This window comes from Leucopleurus acutus (assembly GCF_964270905.1).
Source record: "Leucopleurus acutus genome assembly, chromosome: 12".
Lineage (NCBI taxonomy): Eukaryota > Metazoa > Chordata > Mammalia > Artiodactyla > Delphinidae > Leucopleurus > Leucopleurus acutus.
Genome location: NC_139154.1, coordinates 53,981,204 through 53,995,653, shown reverse-complemented (window position 1 = coordinate 53,995,653; position 14,450 = coordinate 53,981,204). Strand labels below are relative to the sequence as shown.

At 41.4% G+C, this 14,450-nt stretch overlaps 1 protein-coding gene across 2 annotated transcripts in view; it reads right to left on the bottom strand.

Moving 5' to 3' along the window:
- Window positions 1-5,770: 5,770 nt before the first annotated feature.
- RASGRP3 (RAS guanyl releasing protein 3) overlaps window positions 5,771-14,450 on the bottom strand; it is a 101,910-nt gene continuing 93,230 nt past the window's right edge. For both annotated transcript variants that reach the window (XM_082852066.1, XM_082852065.1), the window contains 4 exons: window positions 10,781-10,817; window positions 8,392-8,517; window positions 7,682-8,046; window positions 5,771-6,120 (listed from right to left, as the gene is read on the bottom strand). In XM_082852066.1, coding sequence (XP_082708192.1) covers window positions 6,112-6,120; window positions 7,682-8,046; window positions 8,392-8,517; window positions 10,781-10,817 — 537 coding nt within the window. In that variant the 3' untranslated portion in view covers window positions 5,771-6,111. The remainder of the gene's footprint in view (window positions 6,121-7,681; window positions 8,047-8,391; window positions 8,518-10,780; window positions 10,818-14,450) is intronic.

Here is a 14,450-nt window from a genome sequence, read left to right as displayed (position 1 = left end):
TTAATCATTAGAGAAATGCAAATCAAAACTACAATGAGATATCATCTCACACCATTCAGAACGGCCATCACCAAAAAATCTAGAAACAATAAACGCTGGAGAGGATGTGGAGGAAAGGGAACCCTCTTGCACTGTTGGTGGGAATGTAAATTGATACAGCCACTATGGAGAACAGTATGGAGGTTCCTTAAAAAACTACAAATAGAACTACTATATGACCCAGCAATCCCACTACTGGGCATATACCCTGAGAAAACCATAATTCAAAAAGAGTCATGCACCACAATGTTCATTGCAGCTCTATTTACAATAGCCAGGACATGGAACCAACCTAAGTGTCCATCAACAGGTGAATGGATAAAGAAGATGTGGCACATATATACAATGGAATATTACTGAGCCATGAAAGGAAATGAAATTGAGTTATTTGTAGTGAGGTGGATGGACCTAGAGTCTGTTATACGGAGTGAAGTAAGTCAGAAAGAAAAAGACAAATACCGTATGCTAATATATATGGAATCCACATATATATGGAATCTAAGAAAAGAAAAAAAGGTCATGAAGTACCTAGGGGTAAGACAGGAATAAAGACACAGATCTACTAGAGAATGGACTTTTGGATATGGGGAAGGGGAAGGGTAAGCTGTGACAAAGTGAGAGAGTGTCATGGACATATATACACTACCAAACGTAAAATAGATAGCTAGTGGGAAGCAGCCGCATAGCACAGGGAGATCAGCTTGGTGGTTTGTGACCACCTAGAGGGGTGGGATAGGGAGGGTGGGAGGGAGGGAGATGCAAGAGGGAAGAGATATGGGAACATATGTATATGTATAGCTGATTCACTTTGTTATAAAGCAGAAACTAACACACCATTGTAAAGCAATTATACTCCAATAAAGATGTTAAAAAAAAAAGTTTTAAATATCACAGAATTGATTTGGCTGTAAATAGAGAAACAGTACCAAACAAAATAAAATGAAAAATCCAAAGGACAAACATAAAATCCTAAATAAACCCTCAAGTTTGGTCTTGGGGTTTTACATACACCAACGACACAGGAGACCATAAATTGTGCAATTAACACAGCAAGAGTAGCAGTACATGGTGCACAGGGCGGCAGGATAACCCTGCCTAAACTCCTGACAGGTACAATGGCTACACATTTTTACAAAAAAATATCATCTTCCTCTCACCCATGGGTTCATAGCTACAATAAGATCACTTATCCAAAATGTGCCACACAGGATTTTCTTTAGGGATAGTTGAAACGTTCCCCATTTTTAAAGACAGAAATTCAAGACAAGCAAAACACAAACTATACACACAAATGCTATCATCCAAAGAAACAAATGAACCAGTTCACAAATTGGGTAAAAGTCCAACAACCCTTCTCTCTCATCAACAGGGTAGCCCGCTCAAATACAAAATAAATTGGCTTATTCCAGAGAAAAAGTCCCAGGGAGGAAAGAAAGTGCCAACTGTACTCACCAGAGTGACTTACCTGCTGTCTGGAGCCCATCGGCTCCCAAGTGTTGATCCCTTGCTCCAACTGCCAAGCGTTGGGGCAACCAGTGCCACTTTGGGGAAATCTGAAAGGAGGATCTTCAGGGCAAGTGACCCCTGCAGCTGCTAGGGCCTTAACTGAAAATTCCCCAACCAGGGCTGGCTAGCCACGAGCAGCAAGGCTCCTGGCTGACTGCACCAAAATTTGTTACCAAGTCCAAGCTCATACTGATCACTGCCCGACAGGCCAATAAATCAAGAGACTTGCTGGGGCAAGGAATAGCGACTTTTATTCAGAAAGCCAGCAGACCGAGAAGATGGTAGACCCGCGTCCCAAAAAACCATCTTGCCTGAGTTAGAATTCAGGCTTCTTTTATACTAAAAGGGGCGGGAGTAAAGTCAAACATTTCCTGGTTCTGGTCAGCCTCCGGAAGGGGTGTGTTAACTTCTTCCTGCCTGCAGTCATTCACAGGTGGGCCTGGTCAGGATGTTTCCTATGAGCTAACAAAGGTATTTTAGCTTAAGGCTCATTACCTGGGAGGCAGGTTTCCCAGAGATGGGCCGTGATGTATAATTTAAGCTGATAGGGAACATCCCTTTAGCGATTAACTTGTAATAGCCCTAACTACTTCACCAGCTATCTCCTAAAAATAAAGACATTCTCCTACATAACCATAAAATCATTATCATACTGGAGTGAATTAACATTCATTCCATGTCATTTAATATGTAGTTCACATTTAAATTTCCACAGTTGCCCTCCAAAAATGTCTGCTTTATTTATTCTTTGGTTCAGAATCCAATCAAGGTTTACAACACTGCATTCTGTTGTGTTCTGTTTGATCCATAACTGCTCCTTTCATCCTTTTTCCTTTTTTTTTTTAAGACATTTTATTTTTGAAGCATTCAGGTCAACTGCCTTATAGAATGCCCCATGTGATGCTTTCCTTATGCTATTATGTATAAACTGCAAGTCACTTAAATAGATGTGAATTCCAACGTGCTTGCCATTAACATTTTAAAAAGAGAATAAATATTGTTGTTTGAGGTCTGAGTACTCTCTAAACTTCAGCAAGCAAGTTCTGGATGAAGCATGGAGGAAGATATTTCCTGAATGAGCCTTAAATTCCAAGTAGTTTCCTATCATTACCACCTTCAATCGCTATAAAATACATTCTAGTTGTCAAATAAATGGAGTCCTTTTTATATGAAAAGTTAATTTTTATTTTCCTCGTCTCCCTGTAGTAAAATAAATTCTTCCAAGAGTCAGCCTCTTAAGCACATTTATACTTTGACCTATTTTTCTCTAAGCTTATTTACATTTTACCCATTTGGTTTCTTAATCTTGTCTACCTATTTTCAAACAGAGTGAGAATAGCTAATGTTAGAAAACAGAGCAGAACTGACCCTATACACACACAGTGCCAGGCGTAAGAAAAACCCCTGTGAATATTTCTTTTTTTTAATTCTTTGACACAAAATTTAGTTAAATGTTGGATTTAGAGCCTCCAAAGAACACAACCATGTAAACATGTAGTCTGAAGACAACTGTAGAGAAGAATCTTGTTTAACTGTAAAATAATATTAATTTATAAGGTCTTTACACAGTACTTCTACATGTACTATTAGACTTGATCCTTACAACAACTCTATAAGGTAGTTGAAGAAGGTGGTAAAATCTCTCCTTCTCAAATGTGAAAATTGAGGCTCAAATAGATGTATATGACCTGCCCAGGATCTCATGACTACAACTAGCATAGATAGGATTTAAATCTGGCTGTGGATTGCATGCCAAAGATATGCTGTGGGAATCTCATTTGACTGAATTTACCTCCTCAGTCAAAAATCAAGGTGTTTATCTTAGGAATGCTTAAGCTTCTTGCCATCAATAACAGTTTGGTACTTCCTTCTGTAGGAGTCCTGCCTTCACTGTTAAACAGCAAACCTCTCTGTCTTTTGGAGAGGCTGTTTTACCATGGAAATCTGGGGACATTATTGCTTCAGGAAACACCACTCAACATAAAATGTTCAAATACCGGTTAGGATCACTCTCTGATTTAGGCAGATCTCAAAAAGCATCAATACAATTAGCACATCCTTCAATGAAGACCCAGTTGCAGTATCTAACATTTCCTCTCTTGGTATCTAATATTATTAATTTTTTTTTTTTTTTTTGCTGTGCCATTCAGCTTGTGGGATCTCAGTTCCCTGACCATGGATTGAACCCGGGCCACAGCAGTGAAAGCCCAGAATCCTAACCACTAGAGCACCGGGGAACTCCCAATATTCACTGTTAAGATTTTGGTTTTGTTTTTGCTTTGACAGTGATCATCAAACCTACAAAAGGAAGGTCTGGAGGAACCAACCATCATAGTTCTTTTTGCTCCACCATGGGTTTGCCTAATTTACTTATTTTATTGATTATGGGAAATTGACATATTGGAAACATCAGAGTCACCATTGGTTATGAGTAAATGATATAATCAAAATTATAAAGCAGCTTTATTATGGACTCGAATTCCTCTTCAGCAAAGTAATAATAGTAGTATGTGTGTGTATGTGTGTGTGTTTGCATGCCTGTGTATACATATAAACACATATATACACACATATACAAAAATAGTTTACGTACATATATACACATAATATGTTAGTTTTATTATTTTTTTGGTTTGTTTTTACTCGAGGTTCATTTAGTATCGTTGTAACAGGAAGGCTGATCCCATAAAACTCTTCTCATATGTGAAAAATCAAAAATAACCCAAACTAAGTGGCAAGTGAAATAACTGCTTTGAGAAGAAAAAGAATAGTCTTAACATTCATTAACAAAAAAACCACACACACAAGAAGGGTTTCTTGTACTTAAATTGCCGTTTTCTCTTTTTAATTTTGTTAACATGTATTTCATTGCATTTATGAATAGGAATAGAGAGTATATATACATGGAACCAACACTGGGGATGGCTATTTGCTTTCTGAGGTGCTCGCAAATGGTGAGTTCTTACATTTTTGAGCTTAATCACAACTCCCTCACCTAATAACTTCATTTAACTTGCAGTATCTCTGCAAATTGATCTCTGAATCTGTTTGGCATGATTAAGTCAGTTCTAGCTAATTTGAAACTCTATTTTAAGGGGTCATCTTGCCTTAAATGCCCATGGGCTCTCAGCTCCCAAGGGCAGAGACGAAGAGTTGTTCCTCTTTGTGCATCTAACACAGGACCTGCCCAGAGCAGGTACTCAAGTGTTTGCTGAACAGAACTGTCTTCATTTACCTAATGGAAAATGAGAAGAAATGCATTTTTTTATTGAAGCGACTGCCCCAAAAGAAACAAATTCAGTCTTATGTGGATTATATATACTTAAACTACCAAATGCAGACCAGTGCGCCTCTGTGGGTCCAGTTTCTGACTGGGCACTTGGTAGCAGGTCATTCTCCTCAGCCATAGGCTCAAACCCATCTCTATTTTTGAACGTCTTCAACCAAGTTCTTTCTTCTCTCATCATGTAAGAAACAGACCCACGTCTAGTAATGTTGGGTCAAAGGAAGATATTCAAAATATTGATACTTTAAAAGTTTAAATGAAATGTTAATCAAAGGTGGTTTGTGATGATTTGCTTTCTATGACTCTTCTTAATCATGATGGCAATTTCTGAGGAAGAGCATGAGAGCTCTCTTTCACAACCAAAAAGTTTTCTTTTATAACAAACAAAATTCTCAAAACTATTTTGAGGTTTTAAAAATTGCTGTTTGAATTTTAAAAATTGCATTTCAGTAAGGGGTTTGAGGGATGGTTTGTTTTTCTCCTGAATTTTATTCCCAAAAACTTGAATTGATTTTTTTAATTGTTATTCATACTTCTTAATAGCAGTCTTATGAAAGATGGCTAAACCTAGTGAGATGGGACATGTATTTAGTTAATTTCCCCCCATGGCAATGATAAATATTAGGATAGTTTTCATGACTGTGTCATAGCTACCTAGTGATACAGAATTGGCAAGACTTATATGATTATAGAAGTGTGACTTGTTACACATTATAATAGCAACTGTATGGTAAGAACAATGTAAACAGCTTCTCCTTGCAGCAGATCATCATTAGAAGAACCACTGCCTTCCAAGTCTGGAAGAGCTTCCTTGTCCCTCAAAAAAGTAAGTCCTGGTCCCGTCCAAAAAGCCCACAAAAAGACCCCTAAATCGACTCCTCGTTAAACACCCCCCTCAAAAGTTTATAAAAATACTGAAATAACATTCTCACAGAAAAAGCAAAGTCTGAGTTTAGAGAATGAATATCAAGTACATGCACAAAAGCTTTCATTTCACCCGTATATAAATGGCTCTAGAGAAAGATAGGAGAGAAAACTACCAACTATATAACACAGTCTTTGTGGCACCTCACTAGGAGCAGGGAAGGAGGAAATAAATAGTTCATAGGGTAAGTCCTCTGTCCCATAGTTCAATCAGGGAGATCCCACAGTGTCACAAGGCAGTAAATGTCCAGATATCTTTTCAGATAACTTCCTGAGTTTTGGAGTGTTCTTCAGAGCGTCTCATCTTGCTCCTTCCAAATGCCAACACAGTTGCCTTCAGTGTCCTCAGCCTGAAGTCAGCCTTCCTGCAATACGAATCAGAACCTGTTGTATGGCTGCATCTCATTTAAAAAAATAAGACTACTCCTAGAAAGCAGTTTATCAGATAATTTCAAGGGAACATCTCAAATGATCAGTGCCTTGTATACTCAAGATTTATAGAGGGAAATAAAAGATCATGCAGTCCACGCAGCACATGATGTAAATGTTCTGAAATTAGATTGTAGTGGTGGTTGTGCAACTCAGTGAATATACTAAAAACCGTTGAATTATACACTTTAAATGGGTAAATTTTATAGTACATAAATTATATCTCAATAAAACTGTTTTAAAAGTTGGTGTTAGGGCTTCCCTGGTGGCGCAGTGGTTGAGAGTCTGCCTGCCGATGCAGGGGACACGGGTTCGTGACCCCATCCGGGAAGATCCCACATGCCGCGGAGTGGCTGGGCCCATGAGCCATGGCCGCTGAGCCTGCGCGTCCGGAGCCTGTGCTCCGCAATGGGAGAGGCCACAACAGTGAGAGGCCCGTGTACCACACACACACAAAAAGTTGGTGTTAAAAGAAAGGAAACAATGGCTCAGAAGGAACTTACAATAAACTTCATACTACTGAAGACCATGTGCGGCATCCTTACTAATTGTCTTCGATGAGGAAGGAACTAGAGGAATTTTGGTTAAAGGTCATTGGCGATTTTCTCATCATAGGAAACTATGGAGATTGTGCGCTTAGATCTCCTGAGGACAGGTGGAATGTGGAGGACCAGTCATGAGAAAAAAGAGCACTGGCTTGATCCAGTAGGGTCTCTACCTAACCTAATATTCTGTTTATGAAAATGATTCAGTAGGGAGGCAATGGCTTCCCTCCATGACATTACTTTTAGGTTAGGAATGTGACACCAATTTCCCCAAATCCTTTTTCTTAATACACTATGGACTGTTGACTAATAAATTTATCTAAGTCCATCTTGAATCAATTTATATTTTCAGCTTGTTCTAACAAATTCCATATGTTTCCCAATTTGCTTTGGATGATTTGAACATACTTTTTGTGTGGAGCAAAGCCTGACACATAGAACCCTGAGGTCCCCATGTCTCTGATATTCACCACCCTCTCCTCCATGATGCTGACAAAAGCCTTTTTTTTTTAATTTTTTAAGTAGGGGCAAGAGTTTCCAGCTCTCCTTCTCTATCTACATGTCTTTTGCTTTCACTGCCTCCTCTGAGTTTGGACCCTGATTCTAGCTTGGAAAACTAAGCTGATGGGTATAGCGTACTGTTATATTGGATACAAGCAACAGTCAAGGGTCCCTGGACATCATGTCAGTATACAGACACAGAAACCTTCACTGAGTTTTAGAACCCATTCGGTTCAGTTTTATACATCATAAAACTGATGTCCAAGGAGAAGAGACCATTTGTCCAGAGTCACATACCTAGCCAAAGACAAGACTAAAAGTGATATGTCTTGATTCCCAACCATTCTGCTTTCAAAACTACCAGGCTGCCTTGTGGACTCACTATAACACTCATCTCAGCTGCTTTCAGCCTCCCTCTTCTGATTTTATTTGTGGTTTGACCAGCACTGACCTCACCGTCCTGTCTGGTCTCAACCATGTCAGCTTCATCCTGGTCTGGTTCGAACGCAGTGCCTCGGTCAACAACATCCACACCAGCCTGCACCCTGGGCTTCTCATTTTCCCACTTGGCAAAGCCTTTGTCCTTTGCTGCTTTGTCATGGAATTTGGACTTCATTTTGGGGAAGGTGTGGGACCCTGAGTCCCCCCAGCCAGCCTCTGACCACACAGGCTCGGTCTGGGTGGCCTGGCTGGTGGTGGCCCGCTGCAGCCGCACGGAGATCTTGCGAGAGGAGCCTGTGACCAGTGTGATGGCTCTGCTGTCCAGGTCTCGGTGTCCAGCTGCGACGCCAGGGAACTCGAAAACCTCATCCTGCACTGGAAGGGGAAAGATTACTGTGATTATTGTGATTAATCATACATCTGACTGCTTCACAGCAAACCGTCAAAGTGGGTACAAACAACAGGAGTCCTACGGGTAAGGTCCTAGAGGAACAGACCAGAGGTGAAATGAAATTGACCTCAGGTGAACTGCATGTTATTGAGACCCAAAAGCCAAAAGGAGCATGTAGGGTTCAAGGGTCTTTAGCCACTGCTGCTTACCCTGAAGACCTTATGTTTATAATGGCTCTGACTAGCTTTAGATCCAGAACCCAACCAAAGTGCAGGCATGGAAGGTGAGCAGAGAGAAATCGCAGTAGGAAAGAAAGTTGAGGACATTACCTGGAGGCAACGAAGGACTTCCAGGCAGTGACCCATGACCGCTGCCTAAGGAGGGCGCCCGGGCAAATCTCCGGCAGGCCAGAACCAGGAGGTCTTTGCACTGTTTATGACAGTTGGCTCCACAGTCTGAAACAACCAAAAGTATCACAGGTGATTAGTGTGAACCACATGTCAAGTGCTGATCAGGCTTCCAGGTTGGCGTTTGGGCTCTCACGCCTCCCCTCCCCTCCCCTTGTTTCTGTGTTTAATCTCAGGTCCACAGGGTGAGTCTAGGTCTAGTAAAAGGGCCAGTGGGACTCTCTTCCCTTCCTGGGGTTCCTAAAGTTCTCTCTTGTATTTGTTCAGCTGCTTCTTCTACACAGTCCACGGAAGTGCTGGGGAACAACAAGCAGGGGCAGCCTGAATGGGGAGTTGCCTTTGCCCAAAACTAAATGCAAATTACATGGAACTGGGGTTCTTCTCCAGACCAAGATGGATTCTCCACAAAGAGGTTCTCTGAGCCAGAATGAGGGTGAGAAGCCTCAGCATCTAGTCTCTCCCAGGACCTACAGTTGCCTCTAAATATTTATAGCAAGGTGTCCCTCCATTCAGTATTTGTGTGCATTTTCTATTCTTCTTCATTTCCCAAAACCTTTTCCAGAGCAAGCGATTATATCTTTTGCTTCCTTTCTTGGCATAGAAGCAGAAGACAAGGTGAGCATATGCTCAATAAACATGTCTCAGATTTGACTATGGCTTGGAAATGGCATGCAGCAGATTCTGTGGCCTTCCCATTAGATGCTTTAGTTAAGAAAGTAGATATTAATTGCTACTTGGGGTACAAAATTTTGGCCACTTTGGAAGATAGCAACACAATTACTTAATACGATGAGGGTCCTACATTTCTCTGAAATCACTGAACAGATATGATCATTTTATAGGGTATATTTCTCTCACCATCAAAGAGGAATTTTCTCATTATTTCCAATACCCGTTTTCCCCTAAATGGTCTTGTTTCAAATGATTTTTTAATAACATCAGGGAAAGATCAAATTGCAATGACATGTCTGGTCTATTTTAATTAGACTTTTCACTCTATATGTCTTTAAGAGAAATACCATCTGAACAGAGATCCTAGGGTTTAATTGATTTTCATCTTCACAAAATTGTGTGTGTGTGTTTGTATGTGTCTGTGTGTGTCTAGGGGTTAAGGGGCAGAAACCAGTATCTCTGCTGCTTGAAAGTAAAAATTCAAGTCAGACTAAGTCAACTGATTCAGAGAACAAAAGGGAAGGGTTTTTTTGTTTGTTTTTTGAGCACTAAAAGGTGGCTCCCATAGAGGTTCAAGGAAGTTCCCTGTCCATGTAAAATGAGGGCCAAACACTGAAAGACAGCTAGAGAAAAAAGGCATCACAAGGGAACATTATTAATCTGAAGGCATTCTGTGATTAAGATATTTCATTTTGTGGCTTTATTATATTTTTCAAGAGCATTATCAGATTCTTAGAAGAACCAGTATAAACAGTCCGCATAAAATATCCAGCAGTTTTCTGAACACCAATAATGTGTAATAATCATATATCTACAAGTAGCCAAACATTCCTGTTGCATTTATCAAATATATATTTATTCAATTGCTATAAATTTCAATTAAATGGGGGAAGTATATGAACAAATTCATTGAAAGGGGCAAATGTATCTCCTCTTTTCTCATCATCATCTGTGATTTAGTAGAGAAAGGAATAGCTATGTGAGAGTAGAAAGAAATGCATATGTATTACAGAAATGAGCATGGGTTTTTTTTTCCCTTGAAGGACAAAGTTCTTATATACAGTATTTCCATTAGGCTTGCCCTCCTCAGAATTCCCACCTTAAATGTGTGCTGATGATGGGCAAGACATCTTAGAGATAGGGGTTAGATGTATGTGGGATAATAAGTGTGGTTTCCTTGCTCTTTGTAACAAGCGGTAAAATTCCAGACTGGGATCTCCAAAACTTCAGGGAGTCCTTTACTGGACCGTTAACTCTTCAGTTGCCAGTAGCCCCAAAGCTCCAATTTCTCTGTGATGCCAAGAGCTTTAAAGTTTCCCTCAGACAAATATGATTCCTGCCCCAAAAGTCACATTTAAAATTTTTAACAATGGGAGATTGGGATCGACATATATACACTACTATGTATAAAATAGATAACTAATGAGAACCTACTGTATAGCACAGGGAACTCTACTCAATGCTCTGTGGTGACCTAAATGGTAAGGGAATCTAAAAAAGAGGGGATATATGTATATGTATAACTGATTCACATTTCTGTACAGCAGACACTAACACAACATTGTAAAGCAACTATACTCCAATACAAATTAATTTAAAAAATAAAATAAAATAAAAATTTTAACAAAGTAACATTTACCTTTGCATTTGTATCCTTGCTTGATTATGCCCCAGAGCTGTAACAAAAGACAAAGTAATGTCAGGGAATCTGGAGAGAAATCTGGAAAGAAAACAAGGCCACAGAGAAGGAAGCCCTGGGAAGCGTGATGCCTGGTAGAGCACAAACAGGATGTAGCTGCTCCTGACACCCTTCCTGTCAGATAGAAGGACCCTCTCCCAGCCCACCGCAGCTGGGGCAATAACAGGAGTTTTGCTTCCCTTTTCTTTCTGGGAGCCAAACGGGAGCTGGGATGGGAAACTGACGTTGGTGCATTTATTGGACTTTGGCATAATGCGCTCTCAGCAAAACTCACAGGGAGACTCTGTCACTCTGCCTTTGATAGCCCCTGGCTCCCTCTGCTTTTTTTTAAAATCACACTAGCTGCTCTTGGCGCCCCCTACGGTAAATTAAGCGACCCAAGCAATGCATCCCACTAAAGCATTTGGATTTTGCTTGATTCTCTTCTGAGAAGCATTTCTACCTTGAAAGAATACAGAAGAGGAAAAGATTTTGCATTTGTTTGTGTATTTATTCTCTGCATTTGCTGCGTGTTTGGCCTGTGCTGGGGCTGTGGGAGATGCAGAAAAGGCTCAGATTCTGCCAACCAAGTAAGGAGTAGGATGTAGGAAGTGACGAGAGTCTCAGGAGAGATGTGAGGGCCTACAGTTTAACAAGGGAGTGTTTGCCCAGGCGGTTCAGGGGCATCATCCTGGTGGTGGTGTCTTCACAAACCTCTGCCACACTGTAATCTCTGTGAAGAAGGGGACTTCCCACATTCTTTCCCAGGCCTCCTGCAGCACTTGCATATGGGAACCAGGGGCATCAGGAACATACAGTGCTGATGAATTAAACGGGCTTAGCTCAAGTTGGAGAAGCTCCATTTCTACACTTTGAGTGGTTAGGCAAAGTGGCTGATATCTACCTAATAAAATAATTTTGAAAGAAAGAGGGCTGGTAGGCTACTGGCATTGATGGGAGTGTTGTTCACAATGTGTTATAGCAGAACAATGCCCTGAGTGTGGGCATCATGGCCCTAGGAGAGTAGCTACTGATGTGAAGGGATTCAAGGCTTTGGGAAAGTTGCACCTTACTCTCTTTCTGACAAGGAAATTCCATCAGTGGAGAGTGATTCCTTTGAGCCTTAAAAGTTATTTGGTCCTTCAGAAAACATTATTAAGATGCAAATGTCTCTTGGGACAGGGCAACACTTTGCCTTGGAGACAGGAAGGAGTATTAAGACAACTAACTGGAAGCGAGGCCTCAGGTGCCTAGGATGACTGGAAAAGGGATGGGGAGGTGTCAGTACAGAAAAGGAAAGTGGGTGGGTAGGCCAATCACATCTGTCAGAGCTATAAGGATCTTAACGATAATCCAGTTTGCTTCCCTTTTATAAAAGGTGAGTGTGATGATGCAGGAAGTTAAATAATTTGCAAGGTCCCACATCTGGGAAACTTTGTAGCGATGAAAAATCATTTCCTCACAGAGCCCTTGGTAATAGTAATAACAAAAATAACAATGATAGCTAACATTTAATGAACTCTTGCTATGTGAAAGGCACAGTTTTAAGCTATGTGTAGCAAGTCATTTTTTAAATTAATTTATTTATTAATTTATTTATATATTTTTGGCTGTGTTTGGTCCTCATTGCTGCGCGCAGTCTTTCTCTAGTTGTGGCGAGCGGGGACTACTCTTCGTTGCGGTGCACGGGCTTCTCATTGTGGTGGCTTCCCTTGTTGCAGAGCATGGGCTCTAGAGTGCAGGCTTCAGTAATTGTGGCACGTGGGCTCAGTAGTTGTGGCTCGCGTGCCCCAGAGCGCAGGGTCAGTAGTTGTGGCGCATGGGCTTAGTTGCTCCGTGGCATGTGGAATCTTCCCGGACCAGGGATCGAACCCATGTCCCCTGCAATTGGCAGGCGGATTCTTAACCACTGCACCACCAGGGAAGTCCCATGTAGCAATTCATTTAATGCTCACAATATCCTTATGAGATAGGTAATAATAATTTTCTCATTTTTACAGATGAGGAGACTAAGCTACAGAGAGGTGAAGTCATTTGGCAAGATCTCATAGCTAGTAAGTAGGAAAAGAAGAATGTGAAAAGTATGTCACTTCAGGGAAAGAGAGGAAGCCATTGCTCCTGGGAGTTTTGTGTGTGATCAGAACAAAAGCCGCTGATCTAGGACAAGAAAGGATAAGGTTTAAGAAGCATCCCAATCTCTGGCTATGGCGCGTTATTAGCACAGCTGCAGAAACTGCTGAAGAAGATAAAGTCAAGCATGAGTCCCATGAGGCGGGCAAGTCAGGGCGTTGCTTGCTAATGCTTACTTAAGAAGCAGGGGGTCTTCCCTGCTGGCGCAGTGGTTGAGAGTCCGCCTGCCGATGCAGGGGACACGGGTTCGTGCCCCGGTCCGGGAAGATCCCACATGCCGCGGACCGGCTGGGCCCGTGAGCCATGGCCGCTGAGCCTGCGCGTCCGGAGCCTGTGCTCCACAGCGGGAGAGGCCACAACAGTGAGAGGCCCGCGTACCGCAAAAAAAAAAAAAAAAAAGAAGCGGGAGACAACACGAGGCACGAAGAGGCTCTGGGTCAGCGTGCCAGCCACGGACAGGAGAGGGTACTTCCCACAGTCTCTGATTTAGAGACCTGAGGCTACTGTAAGACTTGGAGTGACTGTGGTGGGAGGAGCACTCGACTGGGAGTAAGGAGAACTAAACATGAGTCACGGTTCTGCTGCTAGTGATCCATGTGACCTTAGGGAAGTCACTTAACTTCTCCAGAGCTCAAAATAAGGGAATTAGCAAAATTCTTTCAGCTCTGGAATTCTAATTCTAAAATCAATGTATTTCAAGCAGTGTCTATTTGTCTTCCTTACCCTTAAAATGGAATTTATTTCAAAAGCAGGTGGTCCAAGCACTAAAAAATAGTTCCTTCTATTCCCCCACAGTTCCTTTCAATGACCCAGCTAGAGCATGGTATTTATAAATCCCTTTGAAAACCAAAGAGCTTTTTTAAAAAGGTGTGTGAGTAAAGATCAATTCAAATTATAGCAAGGAAATTAAGTATATTTTGAAAAATAAAAAGGGATATTAAAACTCTGAATGAGTTAATTTCGATAAAACTCCAAAAGCATAAAGGAACACTAAAAAAAGAGAAAGATTCACTCTGAGCTCTGTGGTATGCAACATGTCTGATATCATTTAATACCACAACAACATGGCAGGTAAGTCTTAACCCCCTCTTACAGATAGGAAAACAGCGACTCAAAGATGATCAATAATTTGGTCAAGGACATAGATTAATAAGGGGCAGAATTGAGATTCAAAGTCAGAGTTCTGGACTCCAAGTCCAGAGCTTTCGACCTGATCACAGCTGCATCAAAAACCTAGCGCCAGCAAATGCGCTCTGATGAGTTGGGGAGGGAAGTGTGTGGAAGTTCCCAAGAAAGCCTACCCTGCTGCTTCTATAGAACCAGAGCCTACATGGAAGGGAGAGACATCCAGAAGGACTGGAGAACAGAGACAAGACCTTGAGATTTGATAAGGACCTACCAACTCTCACACCATACCATGGGTCAGATGTCTCAGCCTGACTTTTGGCTGTGCCAGGCCAGGGCCAAACAGATTCCCTGGGCCTCACTCTGCAGGAGAGAG